This window comes from Cajanus cajan, chromosome 4 (genome assembly GCF_000230855.2).
Source record: "Cajanus cajan strain Asha chromosome 4, NIPB_CcT2T_4, whole genome shotgun sequence".
In the NCBI taxonomy this organism is placed as follows: Eukaryota; Viridiplantae; Streptophyta; class Magnoliopsida; order Fabales; family Fabaceae; genus Cajanus; species Cajanus cajan.
The window spans coordinates 3,357,488-3,373,699 of NC_138520.1; the positions used below are offsets into that span (position 1 = coordinate 3,357,488).

The 16,212-nt window shown below is 27.7% G+C and overlaps 1 protein-coding gene across 2 annotated transcripts; it reads left to right on the plus strand.

Moving 5' to 3' along the window:
* The first annotated feature begins 2,421 nt into the window (after positions 1–2,421).
* Positions 2,422–9,083, plus strand: LOC109815662 (CO(2)-response secreted protease). Of its 2 annotated transcripts, none has more exons than XM_029274829.2 (9): positions 2,422–2,633; positions 2,745–3,001; positions 4,234–4,345; positions 4,419–4,932; positions 5,760–5,860; positions 6,020–6,265; positions 6,393–6,507; positions 6,576–6,786; positions 8,475–9,083. In XM_029274829.2, exons 1-9 carry the CDS (start codon positions 2,422–2,424, stop codon positions 9,032–9,034), a joined length of 2,328 nt encoding a protein of 775 aa, XP_029130662.1. In that variant the 3' UTR covers positions 9,035–9,083. The 2 variants fall into 2 exon arrangements, with proteins under 2 accessions (XP_029130662.1, XP_029130663.1); XM_029274830.2 differs by having other exon boundaries at positions 6,589–6,786; positions 8,475–8,613.
* Positions 9,084–16,212: the final 7,129 nt, after the last annotated feature.

Below are 16,212 nucleotides of genomic sequence, written 5' to 3' on the forward strand. Positions count from 1 at the left end.
AAAATATTTTTATAAGGTCTTATATTACTTGAGAGTAAAGGTAATCATAGTTTATAAACACACTTTTTCTATGTCTTTTAAATAGAAACCTAAAATATTTGTGCACTATTTTATTTATGTCTTTTAAGAATGAAATTGCATGATATATTAAACATAAAAAATAAACAATACTTATTGTGTAGTGACTTTAATGATATAAAAAATTTGAGTTAGAAACATTTATGTGCTAAAAGAAGAGTCTAAGCTACTTTTCTCCTTTAATTTTATCTCTTGCATATTTTTAATGTATCAAAATGTTATACATCATTTAAAAACTTAGACTAAAGATAATTTATAAATAATTTCAACGTTTAACCGACAAAGATATTTTTTAATGATAAAATTATGAAAACTTACATGAAAAGTAAATAATTAATTAATTACTTACATAGAGTCTAATTATACAAAGAACTTGAAGATAAGAGAAAATTATAAATATTATTTTTCCTTATCCTACACTAATTATTAAAAATTTTACATCAATAATATAATGAAAATATAACATATAAGGAGATAATTTTTACTCACTTTAATATATTAGGACAATCATCGATTTAAGTAATATACTAGAATAATATATATGTATATGTGTGTATATATATAATTTTTTAAGATTGAGGCGCAACAAATCACATAATTAAGATTAACGATGCAAAGAATTTGAGATGAAAGTATATCTTTTTTGACCTTGCTAAAACCCACTTTGTATATACTATATATGCATTACGGTACAGATCCACATTAGAAGACATGATAGCAATTAAAGGTGAACATGAGTGGAATTGTCGCTTATAATTGTTAATCATCAATAGTTAACTTATAAAACATGAAGAATGGAATTATTCTGACCAAACTTTTATACTCACCTGAATCACGTGGTGTATATGTATAGAGATATATAATATATGAATACTAATTGCCAACTTGCAACTTCAATGTGTATTATGTATATTGCTGCCTCTCCACAACCAGATATTGCATATACGGTGGCCAGCACCATACACAATTTTTTAAGGACTAAACAGTGATTTAGTCCTAAAATATAAGTGTTATTATATTAGTCTCTTAATATAAGAAAATAATTAATAATTCTATAAACTGTTAAACAAATTTTTAAATTTAATCATTAATTGTTATTTTACTTTTTTATTTATTTATAATATATTGATATTATTACTTTGATAAGTCATGTGCCATTTTAATAGTGGACTAATGCATCTATTAATTTACATTTTAAAAATTATTTGACATTTATAAATTTTATGAATTTGTTCTATAATAAGTGTTGTATTTGAAAAAAAAAATCCCACAATAAATATCATTTTAATTTTTTAATAAAATATTAATTATTTATTTTTTTATTTATATTTTTATAATATTATTAGAAAGTAATTATTATATTAGATCAATTATAATAAAGATAGATTAATTGTTAAAATTATTAATCTCTATTATTTTTTTATTATTATTTTTATAATTTGTATAAAATAATTTAAGACGATGTTTATTATAGACATTTGAAATAATAATTTTTATATGTTTGTCTATTTTTTAAAAAGGTAATTTTATTTTTACAAAACAACTCTTCCTAATTTCTTATTTTTTGAAACTATATTTTTAAAGTATTTTTTATTTAAACAAACTAGTAGTACTTTGTGCGGATTTGATTGCTTAATGCGGATTTTTTTATATTTAAATAAGCTTTATATTTTTAAATGTTCGAGTGGCGCATTGTGGATTTTTGTGCTTGCCGCATAATTGCAGTGAGCACATAACTAAGCCATCGCAGATTTTTGTATTCCTTTTTTTAAGTTCCATGTTCATCTTCGATATTATTTCTTAAACGATAGGCAAGAATCATTTTTAAAATTCTGACATAGATAAGATTATATATAAATAACTAATAAGAACGAAATCTTAATAATAAAATATTATTTTATTTTTAATAGAATAATTTTAAACAAAGTATAAAAATAGTAAAATTTATTGAAAAACTCATATAAAGTAAAATAAAAATATAAAGTCAGGGGTTCAAATTATGTCTTGTGTATGCAGCCGCGTTAAATTTTGGGACCAGCTATTCCATCCTTTGAGGTACCTCCAACGTAGTGAGAAAATTAGTCACTGCTATCTGCGTGGATACTCCAGGAACGAACAAAAAAAAATGCAAATTAAAGTTTTTCCATTGAAATAGGATATAAAAAAATTCTTAAATTTTATATAGTATTGAAAAATAAAAAAAATAAATTAAAAATTTAAAATGAGTTGCATATTCTCATGAGTTTTTTTAATCAGATTATCGGAGATGATCTGACTAACCCGTATCTTAGTGTTATATATATACATGCAAGCTACTTGAACACCAATAAAGTGCCAGAGAATATGAACATGAAAGACAATCCAATTACTTTCTTGCTATTATTCTATATTTTCTTAGTGTTTTTTGGTGTGTCGAAATCATCATCAGCAGACATGATTGAAGAAGGGAATGGAAGTGACCGTGAAGTTTATATTGTGTATATGGGGGCAGCAGATTCAACTAAAACTTCTCTTCGGAATGACCACGCTCATGTTCTGAATTCAGTGCTAACGAGGTAACATTTGAAATTTATAGTGTTATAAATGCGATACAAAAACTGTGGTAGTTGTATTTGTATAGCAATAGCAATGCCTGAAATGAATTAGTACATTAATTTGATTGGAAGGAATGAGAAGGCTCTAGTTCGCAATTACAAGCATGGTTTCTCAGGGTTCGCAGCTCGTTTATCAAAAGAGGAGGCAGAGTCAATTTCCCAGAAACCAGGGGTGGTTTCTGTCTTTCCTGATCCCATTCTGAAGCTCCACACAACCCGTTCTTGGGATTTTCTTAAGAACCAAAGTATCACCGTCAAAATCCACCACCCAAGCAAGGTCTCCAATTCTGCTCCCTCTAAAGACGTCATCATTGGCATCTTTGACTCAGGTATTATAAGTATAAAAAATAACTTTTCTATATATAATATTATTTACGACACTATTCTTTTTTTTTTTTCCTTATACTTTAAATTTTACATTTTACTCTTTAGTTAAAAATATTTTATTTTAGTTTTTATATATACTGGTGCAAATTTTTTTTTACTGTACTCATCGTTCTCATTTTTCACACATGTTAGTGGGAGAAGTTGTAGTTGTTATAATTCAATAATAGTTTTAATTATAAAACTTTTACAGAAAAAAAGAATTTTGTAACTCTTGTTAATTATTATCATGTAATTTTTATAATGGGTTAAAATTATAAAAAAAAAATAATTAATGTGTATATCAAAACATAAAATGATCTTTATATATCAATATAAATAAACTTTATTTTTTTTAGTCTTTATAGTTATATAAATTTTTTCTTTTAATTTTAATATAGTTAGATGACAAAGCTAAAAAGAAGCAAAAATGATATATATAAAGATTAAAATGAGACAATTGTAATTATAGAGGCTTTTCTTACAAAAAAAAAAAATTGCAAGTATTTTAATAGTGGGAATAGTATCCTGATTGTTCCAATATTCGCAATAGTGAAAATCATCTAAAGAGATATTCCAACACTTAAGTTAGAGAAAAATTTAAGTTAAGAATAAGATTAAGATAAAATGATATCCTATATCCTCATATATCATATCTTGAAGATATATTCCAATAATTGTGCAAAGATATTATTATTGTCTAATGAAAATATTATTTCTAATAAGTAAAAAAATTTTGTTAAGAAAATATAATATGTTTGATTACAATTTACTAGAAGATATTTAGGTCAAGATAACTATTAAAAGTCAATTGCCAAGGTTTCACTTTAGGCTGATAGAGTAGAAGTTTAACATGAATGAACAAATGAAGGCTAGCTCAACTTGATCGAGATAAGAAATACAAAAACTAAAATGTAAAGTTTTGAATTATATAAACCAACACTAGTTAATACAAATACTATTATCGTGTCTCCTAACCAAATTATTTAAAATTTGAATTCTAATATTATATATAAAATAAACTTAGGAGAAAAACATTTATCTGATGTGCACTCACAATTTCAAACAAAAATAATTCATCATTTTCAACAATAATACTTCATACTAATACCAAAAAAATTAAATCCTGATTTTTAAAAATATTAAATTAATGATATTATTTGAATAATTAACTAATGGATACAAAATGGGAATTTAGGTATATGGCCAGAATCACCGAGTTTTAGCGACGAGGGAATGGGCCCTGTTCCATCTCGGTGGAAAGGCAGCTGCATGAAATCGTACGACTTCAATTCATCTCACTGTAACAGGTAAAAAGGTTGTGAATGAAGCCTAATGCATAAAGCTCTATTACATGATGATTTTGATTTTGATTTTGATTAGGAAGATAATCGGAGCAAGGTATTACCATGACCCGGAAGGAAACAGAGAGTATGAGACAGCGAGGGACAAAGACGGCCACGGAAGCCACGTGGCATCGACAGCGGCGGGAATGAGCGTGGCCGACGCATCATTCTACGGCGTGGCGGCGGGGACAACCAAGAGTGGGTCTCCAGAGTCGCGATTGGCGATTTACAAAGTGTGCTTCCAATATGAGTGCCCTGGCTCCGCTGTTCTTGCGGCGTTTGACGATGCCATCGCTGACGGAGTTGATGTCATTTCGCTCTCCGTTGGTTCCTTCTTTGGTTTCAACCCCGAGTTGAAGGACGACACAATCTCCATTGGAGCCTTTCACGCCGTCGAGCGCGGCATCCTCGTCGTTTGCTCCGCCGGAAACAGCGGACCCAGCTTAAACACCGTTGTCAATGACGCACCTTGGATTTTCACCGTTGCAGCCTCTTCCATAGACCGGGATTTTAAGTCCAACCTTGTCTTGGGTCATAACAAACTCATCAAGGTATTTACTCTTATTCTCTTATACTATCTCAATTTATAGTATTAATTTTAAGAAAACGGTTAGAAAATTATTCTTTTTTACACATTCTTTTTGTTTGGTTATTGGAAAATATAAAAAATTAGTGAGTCTCATGCTTTATTTGATGATTTTATTTTTCTTTTAATTTTATGATTTTTAATAAATTTTAATCAATAAAAAAGAATATTAAATAATGTGTTTTTAGGATTCCTCTTATTATTAATATTAATGTCATCAAAAATTACGGTATCTATTTAATATAAATGTAATAAAATTGTATTTGTTAGATTTAATTATCCTTTTGTTGTTTATAGTTTTGTAAATTTTACATTTAAGTGTTTATGACGAAAAATACTTTATTTTGTTTCTATATATATTATTTTTGTTCTTTTTCTAGTCTTTTATATTTATTCTTATAAAAATTAAAATGTAAAATTTATAAAATTACAAGGACTAATATATACGAGGATGAATTCATTTATTTTAAGAGTAAATTTATTTGCACTTACTCTATTTAATAACTCACGTTCTACATCAAATTTTAACAATTTACGTTTACAAGTTCTTAATACATAAATCAAATCTGCATTTTCAATTATTGTATCACTAATTTTAAATTAAAAAACTAAAAAAATACAATATTTTTTAATAAATATATTATTAATACAAATTATCTATCAACTTTCATACATTATATATATGATATGCCAAGAGAAATTAATTATATCAAAGAAAACGTTAATATCATAATATGATATGATTCATGCAAGTTGTGATCAGTATTTAAAATTATTATTATTAAATTTCAGGGGGAAGCCTTAAATTTCTCTCCTCTTTCAAATTCCCCAAAGTACCCACTGATATATGGAGAGTCTGCCAAGGCAAAGGATGCCAAGTTAACTGATGCGAGGTATGTACACAATCTACCAACCAACGAGTAAAAAACTAATTTGAAAAGTAAAATTTCAAGAAATTGGAATTTACTAACTATTTAAGACATGAGTTTGATTGATTAATTATTTGTAAAAGGTTTAGGTAAAAAGTTAATTATATCAAATATGAAATGCAGACAATGTTTTCCAGACTCATTTGATGAACACAAAGTGAAAGGAAAGATTGTTGTATGCGACGGCACAGATCATTCATATTCAACTAGTTTAAAAGTTCAGGCTGTGCAAGATGTTAGAGGAATAGGTGTGGTTCATATTACTGACCCATTAGGAGGAACACAGAGAGATAATTTTGGAGACTTCCCAGTAACCGAGATAAGTTCAATAGATGCCACCACAATCCTTCAGTATGTTAATTCAACTCGGTAAGGATGCATCGTGAAATGGTTCGGTGTTTAATTAGAAACATCCCCTTAACTTTAGAATTCACTTTGAATCATAGTTGATCACAAGTTAATTTAATTGCATGAATGTGCATAATTTATTTTGAAGGAATCCAGTGGCAACAATTCTACCAACATTTTCAGTAATTGATTTTAAGCCTGCACCCATGATACCGTCCTTTTCGTCAAAAGGGCCTTCATCACTTTCCAAGAACATTCTCAAAGTAAGATTATAAATTGTGTTAAATTACAAGCCATTGTCAACTCTAAGTAGGTCTCACTTTCTTTGTAGCCTGATATTGCAGCACCCGGAGTTAACATTCTTGCATCATGGATTGGCAATGACAAAGAAGGTGTTCCGAAAGGAAAAAAGCCCTCCCAATTCAACATCATCTCGGGAACTTCCATGGCATGCCCACATGTTTCAGGACTTGCAGCTACAATTAAATCTCAAAATCCCACTTGGAGTGCCTCTGCAATCAAATCAGCAATAATGACCACAGGTAACACTTTATGTTTATAATAAATAAATATCAAACCAAAATGTTTTGTATCTCTTAAAACACCATTTTTTTTAAAAAAATATAATGTACTTTTCATAATTCCTTTTTCCTTTTTCATTTCTTATATAACCCTTCTATTAATCGTTTGTTAATTTGAGTAGACATATGATAGAATGGATTTAGAGAAAAATAAATTACGCGACTTAAATTTTTTACAGGTTAATCCTAAAATATTATGAAATTTATTTATTAATGTTATTTTATTATAATTTTCAAATTATGATGATGACACTTATAAAGTGATTGAAATTATAATTGTATCTCTAAGTCTTTAAAAACATCAATGAAAAATATCAGTATTTATCTTCATCTTCTATATAACTTTCTTTTAACTCTATTTGATAAAATTCTATAAACAAAAATAGGGTAGTTTTTGCTTCTTATGAAATGGGGCTTTCATCAACTTATGTCCACTCTAACCCTTCTCCACCACCACGGGAACTGCCTCGTTACCATATCTTAAAAACTGACAGAAATAAGCCACTGAGAACACCACCAATTTTCTCGTCACACTAATCTTCTACGTTTCATTGATTCCGGCCACGCAGCCCTCACCTCACAGAAAAGATTATTTCGTCCAACCTCAACCTCTCCAACATATGCATACCAATAGCTTCTTCCTCACATGCAACATAAACACCTTCACGTTCCTCCACCATTAATTGCAACATATTGCTTCAGCTCAACATTTCCTCATCAGTCGGTGACTCTTACTCCTACTACTACTGTTCAACTTCAAGTGCATAATACAATGTCACATTTAGTAACACCTTCCATACAAAACATACAGCCCATTTGATCTTTTTCTCGGATCCTAAACCACACCTCATCTCACCACCATTTGATCTTCCTATGTCGCATACTCGCATATTTTACCTTTGTACTCCAACCTTCCTACGGGCCCCAAATTTTCCAACGCTAATTGTTCAACAAAATTCCCCCTAGCCTAAAACATTTTCCCTACCACGCGTCACTACAACTAAATGATGGATTTATTTCCCATCCCAATCAATCTTCATCACTCATTCAAACTCCAACCCATGTGCATTTCATTTTATTTCTCACGCTCCTTTCTTATGGGTTCCCAAATTCCACTACCTCACACCTTCAATGGAGGTTTACATTTTGCCATGTCCAAGCTTCTTAATTTTTCCACTAAAATAAGCGATGCAGGTGACGTGTGCAAGCTTGTCTTTGGCTCCCTTTCCACGTGCCTAGCCTACCATTCCTTCACATTATGGCCTGTTTGTTTAAACATAAGAAAAAAACGATTATAAAAAACATTTCTTATTAAATTACTTTTTCAAGAAATTTCTTATGGACGTAGTTCTAGCTTCTTCATAAAATTTGATCTCATTTATGAAAATAAGGATCACACACGAGACTCTTTCAAAAATGGAAGATAAAAAAGAAGCTGAGCTGATTTGTCTCCGAGAGACACATTAAAAAATTAGTTTATTTATGTGGATGTATAATAACTTTTATAGTAAAGAACTAAAATTAAAATAGTGATAATTTGACTAAGAAGAATCCTAATTTAGCAATAAAAATCAATGTCCCAGCTGGGAAATGAAATCCTGAATATATAAGATCTAACAATTCGTCAACTGGTATATTTCTCATTGCAGCAACTCCAAAAAACAATTTGAAGGCTCCAATAACAAAGGATAATGGATCAGTAGCCACACCATATGACTTTGGAGCAGGGCAAATGACAATATATGGACCATTCCACCCAGGACTAGTTTACGAAACCAGTGCAATTGACTACTTGAACTATATATGTTACAGTGGATATAATATAACCATGGTTAAGATTATTTCTAGAACCGTTCCTGATAATTTCAGTTGCCCTGAGGATTCAAGTTCTCGTCAAATTTCCAACATTAACTACCCTTCGATAGCAATCTCTGACCTCAATGGGAAAGGAGTTGTGAATGTGACTAGAACTGTGACAAATGTTGGTGAAGACGATGAAACAATATATTCCCCTGTTGTCGATGCTCCCAGTGGGGTAAATGTCAAGTTGATACCAAATAAACTCCAATTCACAAAACAAAATAAAAAACTATCGTACCAAGTTATTTTTTCCTTTACTTCAACGAAGTTGAAGAAAGATCTATTTGGATCCATTACATGGAGTAATGGTAAGTATATTGTTCGGAGTCCATTTGTATTAGCTACGTAATTAAACTACAAGCATCTATATGCATGAATAAATGAGCCTAATTCTTCTACTTAGTATTTAAATATTGTGTGCATGTTGTAGTTAATAAATTTCAATACCTTTTTATCCATTGCCTAATAATATTTAAACACATGTATTCACTATGTCATCTTATTTAATAACATCTACGTCTCATTCAATAACATCTATTTGTCAATGTTGTGTGCAAGTCCAATGAACATTTTTTCTTTTCTCTTTTTTCTAAATATAATATTTATAGCATTACCAAAGTGAATTATATATAATATCTACTAAATAAACTAATACTAAAAAAATATTTTATTAAATAAAAATTGAATAACATAAAAAGTTAAAAGAATTTGGAACTATAAAATGATTTAGGTGGTGTAGGAGAAAGAACGTAGGGTTGAATGATAAGTCTTTAAAAAATAAAAATATTCTTATGCAAGATAGTCATTCATATTTAATATATAAAAATAAAAATAATGAAGGAAGATGATATTATATTAATAATATTAAATGTGATTTTTTTTTTGTATTTTAAAAGTATAGAGATTAATATTAAAAGTAATACATTTAATAAATATGTACTATATTTATTAAAATATTATATTAATAAATTTATTCGATAATATTTATCTTAATGTTACCAAGGCTAATTATATATAATATATAATAAATACATTAATTAACACTATATAAGAAATAAATCATTTTAATTTTTTTTATCAATACTATATTATATCAAATTTTTATTCTTATATTTATAAAATATAACATTAATAACTAAATATTATATTAATAAACGAGTCTTAGTGAATTTTACTTTTTAAATTTAGTTTTTACTACAAGAAATATTACATATAGTAACATACAAAAAATGTCACTATACGTATAATTTATACTCATATTTTTTTTTATAATATATCGATATAGACAATGACGGATCTAGAAAAATTGTTAAGTGGGGGCAATAAAATATTTTATAATATTTTTATTAAAAATATAATAATTTTTTAAAAGTATATTTTTGTGATAAAAAAATTTAATATACCTATTTTTATAAATTAAAATTTTTTCATAAATAGAGTGACAATTTCTCTTCTTCTTTTTTTTTCTTCTGTCAGATATTATATTTAAATGTGATGCTATAATTTTTAATGACTTATTTAATTTTAAAGGAATAAAATGATATAAATTATTAAGATGAAAATAATATAATTACTATTTATTTTCTTTTGTATCTCTTCTAAATTTCTACCTTCATTTAAAACAAAAATATTTTATTAGAACAACACCTATTTTTTTATAAGTAAATTTATTTATTTTTATTAAATATGTTTAAGTAAAATATAAATAAAAAAATTTGTGTGACAATTACTCTCATTCCTCTTAATTTGGATCCTCTCCCACTAACACATAATATACATATACAAAATTAAAAAGATTAAAAACTAAAATAAAAATTAAAAAAAATAACTTATATTTATAAACTAAATTATGACATCTTTAATGAATAAAGAAGTAATAAACTTTTCAGTCAGTGAAAAAAATTACACGATAGTAAAAGTAATTTTTAGTGGTAATTTTTGTATCATTATAAGGTGCATATTACTATATGACAAATTTCTTGTAATGTGTGTTAAAATATATTTTATAAATAATAATAATGATAATAATTTTAGTATTTTAGATATTTAAGAGGAGTTGCACAACCTTTAAATAATAAATAAAAAATAAAAATAAAATTCAAAATTGCTAATAAATTCCTTAATTTTAAATGACAAACCATACAGAAAAATTATCTTGTAGTGTATGACACAATATTTGACAAACCATATTGTATTTGTCCCTAAAAATTGTTAATATTTGTCACAATATTTGACATATGAATTTCAGAATTTATGATTTTTATGAATCATGTTTCTCATGCATGAAAATTTTTTTTTATGTACCAATCGTCTTGTATACCTAACATTTCTTATATTCTACTCATTCTTTCTCAATCTCTTCTTCTTTTTGTTTAACGTTAATTTTGACATGAGCTAGAAAAAACATTTAATTAATACAAAGTATTGTTAATACACCTTATTACTAAATTATTCTCATTAATTATGAAATGATGGTAGATAAGAAAAAGGAGGAAAAATATTATTAAAACTGAAGGATTTTAAGGAAAAACAGAAAAATGATAGAAGAAATATAGTAATTTTTAAGCGAGAGTACAATTGGAAAATGGAAAAGAAATTGACTGCACCTCAAATTTCTATACAAGTTATAATAATGTAGTAGGAATAGCAGTTATACTGGCTTCAAAATTGATAGTGTTGGGCTGTGTATATCCCACCTTCAAATTACAGACAATATACTCTTGTTTAAGGAGAAAAGACTCGCGGAAATATGCTGATGATAATACTCGTGTCGGGATTAAATGTGTTACTCCTAAAAACATGTTATTTTTAATTAAATTAAATTATATATATATTAATTGAAATGTTGGCACAGTACCAAACACAATTAAAGATCAAATTAATTGCGTTGAATTGTGCCGATTATAATTGTTAGCTTTAATTATTGACTTTAAAAACAAAATTGGAATTATTCTGAGCAGCAAGAATATGGAAGGTTTTTGGCTCAACTAAATCACATGGTGGCAAGGTGTAACTATCTAGTTGCTACCTCCATTTCCAGATATATGGTATACACGGTGGTTAGCACCATCTACAAAATTCTCCAATATCTTCAAAAGGCGCACTTTGCGTGGATTAAGTGCTTTGACATGTAAATGCAGTGCGCATAAGGATATATATAATGGATATATATATATACTGCTGCCACATTAATTGAAGCACCTAAAGAAGCTTAATATTATATTTACCAAGCATGCTTGCTCCCATTGCCTTGTGCAATCTACGGAGGTCTTGTGATATATACTAAATGAACACCAACCAAGTACAAGAGAATAGGAACATGAAAGACAATCCAATTTTATTGGAGAGTCAAAATCATCATCATTCAAGAAGGGAATGCAAATATTCAACAAAAGCTACTCTTCGGGATGTCCATATGCTTATGTTTAGGGATGACAAAAATACTCGCATCGGCATGTATATCTGCAGGTAAAATCCGCTACGGATAATAAATGGATATGCTAATTGGGTACTTGCAGATAATAGAGACGAATAATTTTTTACCCGTTTATAAACGGGGCGGGGGCGGGTATGATGATATTCATACTCGCAGGTAAGCGTTTAATAATATTTCTTAAATATCCTAATTATCCTTATATTACATAACCCTAAAATTACACTCTCTCATCTTATTTTCTTACAAAAGTGAGGTTGATGAAGTTACCAACATGTGTTAAACATGTTATAGAATTATGTTGGATGTAATTTGATTAATTTTCTAGCTTTGATTCGATCAATAAGATTTATGTATTTTAAGTTTTTTACTTTCGTTTGGAATTATGAGATTGAATTATTGTAGCTTTGTGATGAAGCTTTAACTTACTTGTGAGATTGATGTATTTTAAATTATTGATTATCTTGCATTTTTATTATTATTTCAACAAAATTAACGTTAAATACAAGTTCAAAATTAACAGTGAATTTTTATTTTTAATATTTCAATGACATTAAATATAAACTTAAAATTATTTATAATTAATTTTTTTAATTTCTTAAAAAAATTATAAATATCCATGAATATCTGTGGGTATTTAAGAAATTCATGGATACCCGCGCGAATATGGAGTGAATATTATTTCAATTTTCATCAAGTGGGGCGGGGGGCGGGTTTACTATTACCCGCCCCCATGGGGCCCCATTTTCATCCCTACTTATGTTCTAAATTCAGTGCTAATAACGAGGTAAATCAATATTTATATATATAGAGCGGTGTAATACTTAGTAAAAATTACACCGGTGTCGTTTGAACCCTTATCATATATATATATATATATATATATGAGGAGGGATCCGTTCACTCCAGGACTAAGTCTATCTAGACTTACTCCATTCAATAACTCATGTTCTACATCAAATTTCGACGATCCAACCGTTCAATTTAAAGATCTTAATGCATAGATCAAATATATATGCAAATTTTTAAAAAGTTTGAAAATCATTTGATACTTCGTTTCATTAATTCGAATCAATGTATAAAATGATTTTATAATTATCCGTCAATTTGAATTAATGAAACGAAGTATCAAATGATTTTCAAATTTTTTAAAAATTTGCATATTTAATCTATGCATTAAGAACTTTAAATTGAACGGTTGGATCGTTAAAATTTGATGTAGAACATGAGTTACTAAATAGAGTAAGTTTAGGTAGACTTACTCCTAGAGTAAACAGATCCCTCCTCTCTCTCTCTCTCTCTCTCTATATATATATATATATATATAAGAAAGGATTTGTTTACCTCAGGAGTAATTCTATCCAAATTTATTCCGTTCAATAACTCGTATTCTATATCAAATTTAACGATTTAATTGTTGAATTTAAAGTTCTTAATGCATAGATCAAATTTATAAATTCTTAAAAAAATGTAAAAATCATTTGATACTTCGTTTCATTAATTCAAATCAACTTATAAAATGATTTTATGATTATCCTTCAATATGAATTAACGAAATGAAGTATCAAATGGTTTTCAATTTTTTTTAAAAAATTTGCAGACTCGATCTATATCAAAAAATTTAAATTCAATGGTTGGATCGTTGAAATCATGAGTTTTTTGAACGGTAGACTTACTCTTGGAGTAAACAGATGCCTTCTCTCTCTCTCTCTCTCTCTCTCTCTCTCTCTATATATATATATATATATATATATATATATATATATATCTTTCTTTCTTTCTCTCTCTCTCTCTATATATATATATATAATGATAACCCGTTTGAAATTTAGGTAATGTATTTAATTGAGATTTCAAAAGATAATTTTAGCATGAAAAAATATTATAAATATGTCATGACTTTTAGAATTTTAATCAAGACTTTGTAATTCAAATTTTAATCAATTTTAATGAATTTATATAATAAAATTTTAAAGGATTTTATGAATTTCACAAAAAAATATAGATTTATAACACTACAAGATTTAATAAAAAAAATATAACATAAATAATAAAGAAAAGTAAAACTAACACAATTTTTTTATCTTTTGACAAATAATTGTGTCTGTTTTGATAAATGATTGACTTTAATGTCTTCCTAATTAACATTTTTTTTATATATCTAAAGTTATATTAGCCCTCTATACATTAACATGCATGGCAACGGGGCGGGGTGGGGGTGGGTTTTACGTTCCTCGCCCCCGCTCCTATTTTTTTTCCTCTTTTTCTTTTAAATAAATATGAACAAATTTTTTTTTAAAAAAAAAAAGTAAAATAATACAAATTTTTACATATAAATATTTCTAATTTTGGTTTATATATATATAAAAATAATTTTTTAATTATATTATTAAGCAGGGCGGGGGCAGGGGCGGGGGCAGGACAGATATTAACATCCTCGTCCCCACCCCCGCCCTCGATTTTATCAATCGGGAAAAACTCGAACCCGATAAACACGGGTTTTCCCCGTCCAAATCGAGGCGGGTACTCACGAGGGCGAGTTAGATTGTCATGCCTAATTAACATATTCTTTTTTATACACTTGAGTTTGAACAGTATGTTAAAAATTATGGTCTTTATTAATCAGTAACATATTCTTTTTTATACACTTGAGTTTGAACATGACTTGGTCAGATTGTTTGATTCATCACACAAAATCTATTATTTAAAATAATCCATTCAAATTCCTATATTTTTGAATACCTTTTGATTTTTTTAAGTAAAAAAAAATTTGATTAAAACAATCAGATTTTGATAGACTCTTAAATTTTTTTTTTGATTAACTTAATTGAATATCACTAAGAAAAAGTCTTGATTGAATATCACAAAAAAAAATATAAAATAAAAAATATTTTAAAATTTATTAAAATCCTAATCCAATATACTCCCTTGTTATTATTATAAATGTGATAGGTTGTATTTCTTTTGTGTGAAATCAATTAGTACATTTTATTCTTTTCATAAGTATTTATGAAATAAAAATAAATTCTTATAAACTAAAATTAATTTATGTATAACATATAATTAGCTTTTAAAGAAATTCATATGAAATTTAACAAATTAAATTTAATATATAATTTTAATTAATTTGTTGGTGTAATAATTTATTAGTAATTTTGTTTCCTAAATGGATTCCTATACCACTCTTGAAAGCTTTCTAACAGTGATGACCTTGGATAACCGTAAATGGACAAAAAAAAAACTAAATTTCATTGATCAAGTCATAAATCTCAACTAAGGAATAACAAACATGTGTTTCATCTAATGCATGCCAAAACTCATGACCTGCCAGCAAAAAATTAAATCATTTGTTAAGTAACAAGGTTTAATGTACTCATGTAAATTATAAGTCAACATTCCTAAGTAGTGTGATCTAGAAATATATAAAGACCTATATTTCTATATATACGCAGCAACTCAAAACGACATTTGAAGGCTCCCATAACTACGGATTCACGGTCGGTAGCCACACCTTATGATTATGATTTATGAAGTAGGAGAAATGACAACCTATGAAGCATTGTAATCAGGACTAGTTTTCGAAACTAACACTATTGACTACTTGAACTTCTTGTGTTACATTGGATTTAATATAACTACAATTGATGTCATCATTAAAACTGTCTCTCATAATTTCAATTGCCCCAAAGATTTGAATTTAAACTTTACTGGTATAGGAATCGTGAAGAGTAGAGCTGTTACAAATATTGGTGACGAAGATGAAACAATGTACTCCCCCATTGTCGTTGCTCCCAATGAAGTATCTGTTAAATCAACTGCAGATAAATTTCAGTTTACAAAAAGTAATAAAAAACTAAGTTACCAAGTTATATATTCTCTTCAACTTTAACCTCCTCGCACGAAGATCTCTTTGGACCTATTACTTGGAATAAGGGTAGATATATGGTACGAAATCCTTTTGTATTAACTAAATAGCAAATTCAAAAGTCACAATGAATAAATGCAAGCTATGTTCTTTACGGTGTCTACTCTTGAATCTTGATTATTTATTATTCATTTGCTCTCAATTTTAAATTAATTAATTATAGTTTTAA

Excerpts from the sequence above, each read along its gene's own strand:
- LOC109815662 (XM_029274829.2), top strand. The coding sequence starts at position 2,422 with ATGAACATGAAAGACAATCCAATTACTTTCTTGCTATTATTCTATATT. Across the intron at positions 2,634-2,744 it reads CTGAATTCAGTGCTAACGAG|GAATGAGAAGGCTCTAGTTC; the intron begins GTAACATTTGAA and ends TTTGATTGGAAG. Across the intron at positions 4,346-4,418 it reads AATTCATCTCACTGTAACAG|GAAGATAATCGGAGCAAGGT; the intron begins GTAAAAAGGTTG and ends GATTTTGATTAG.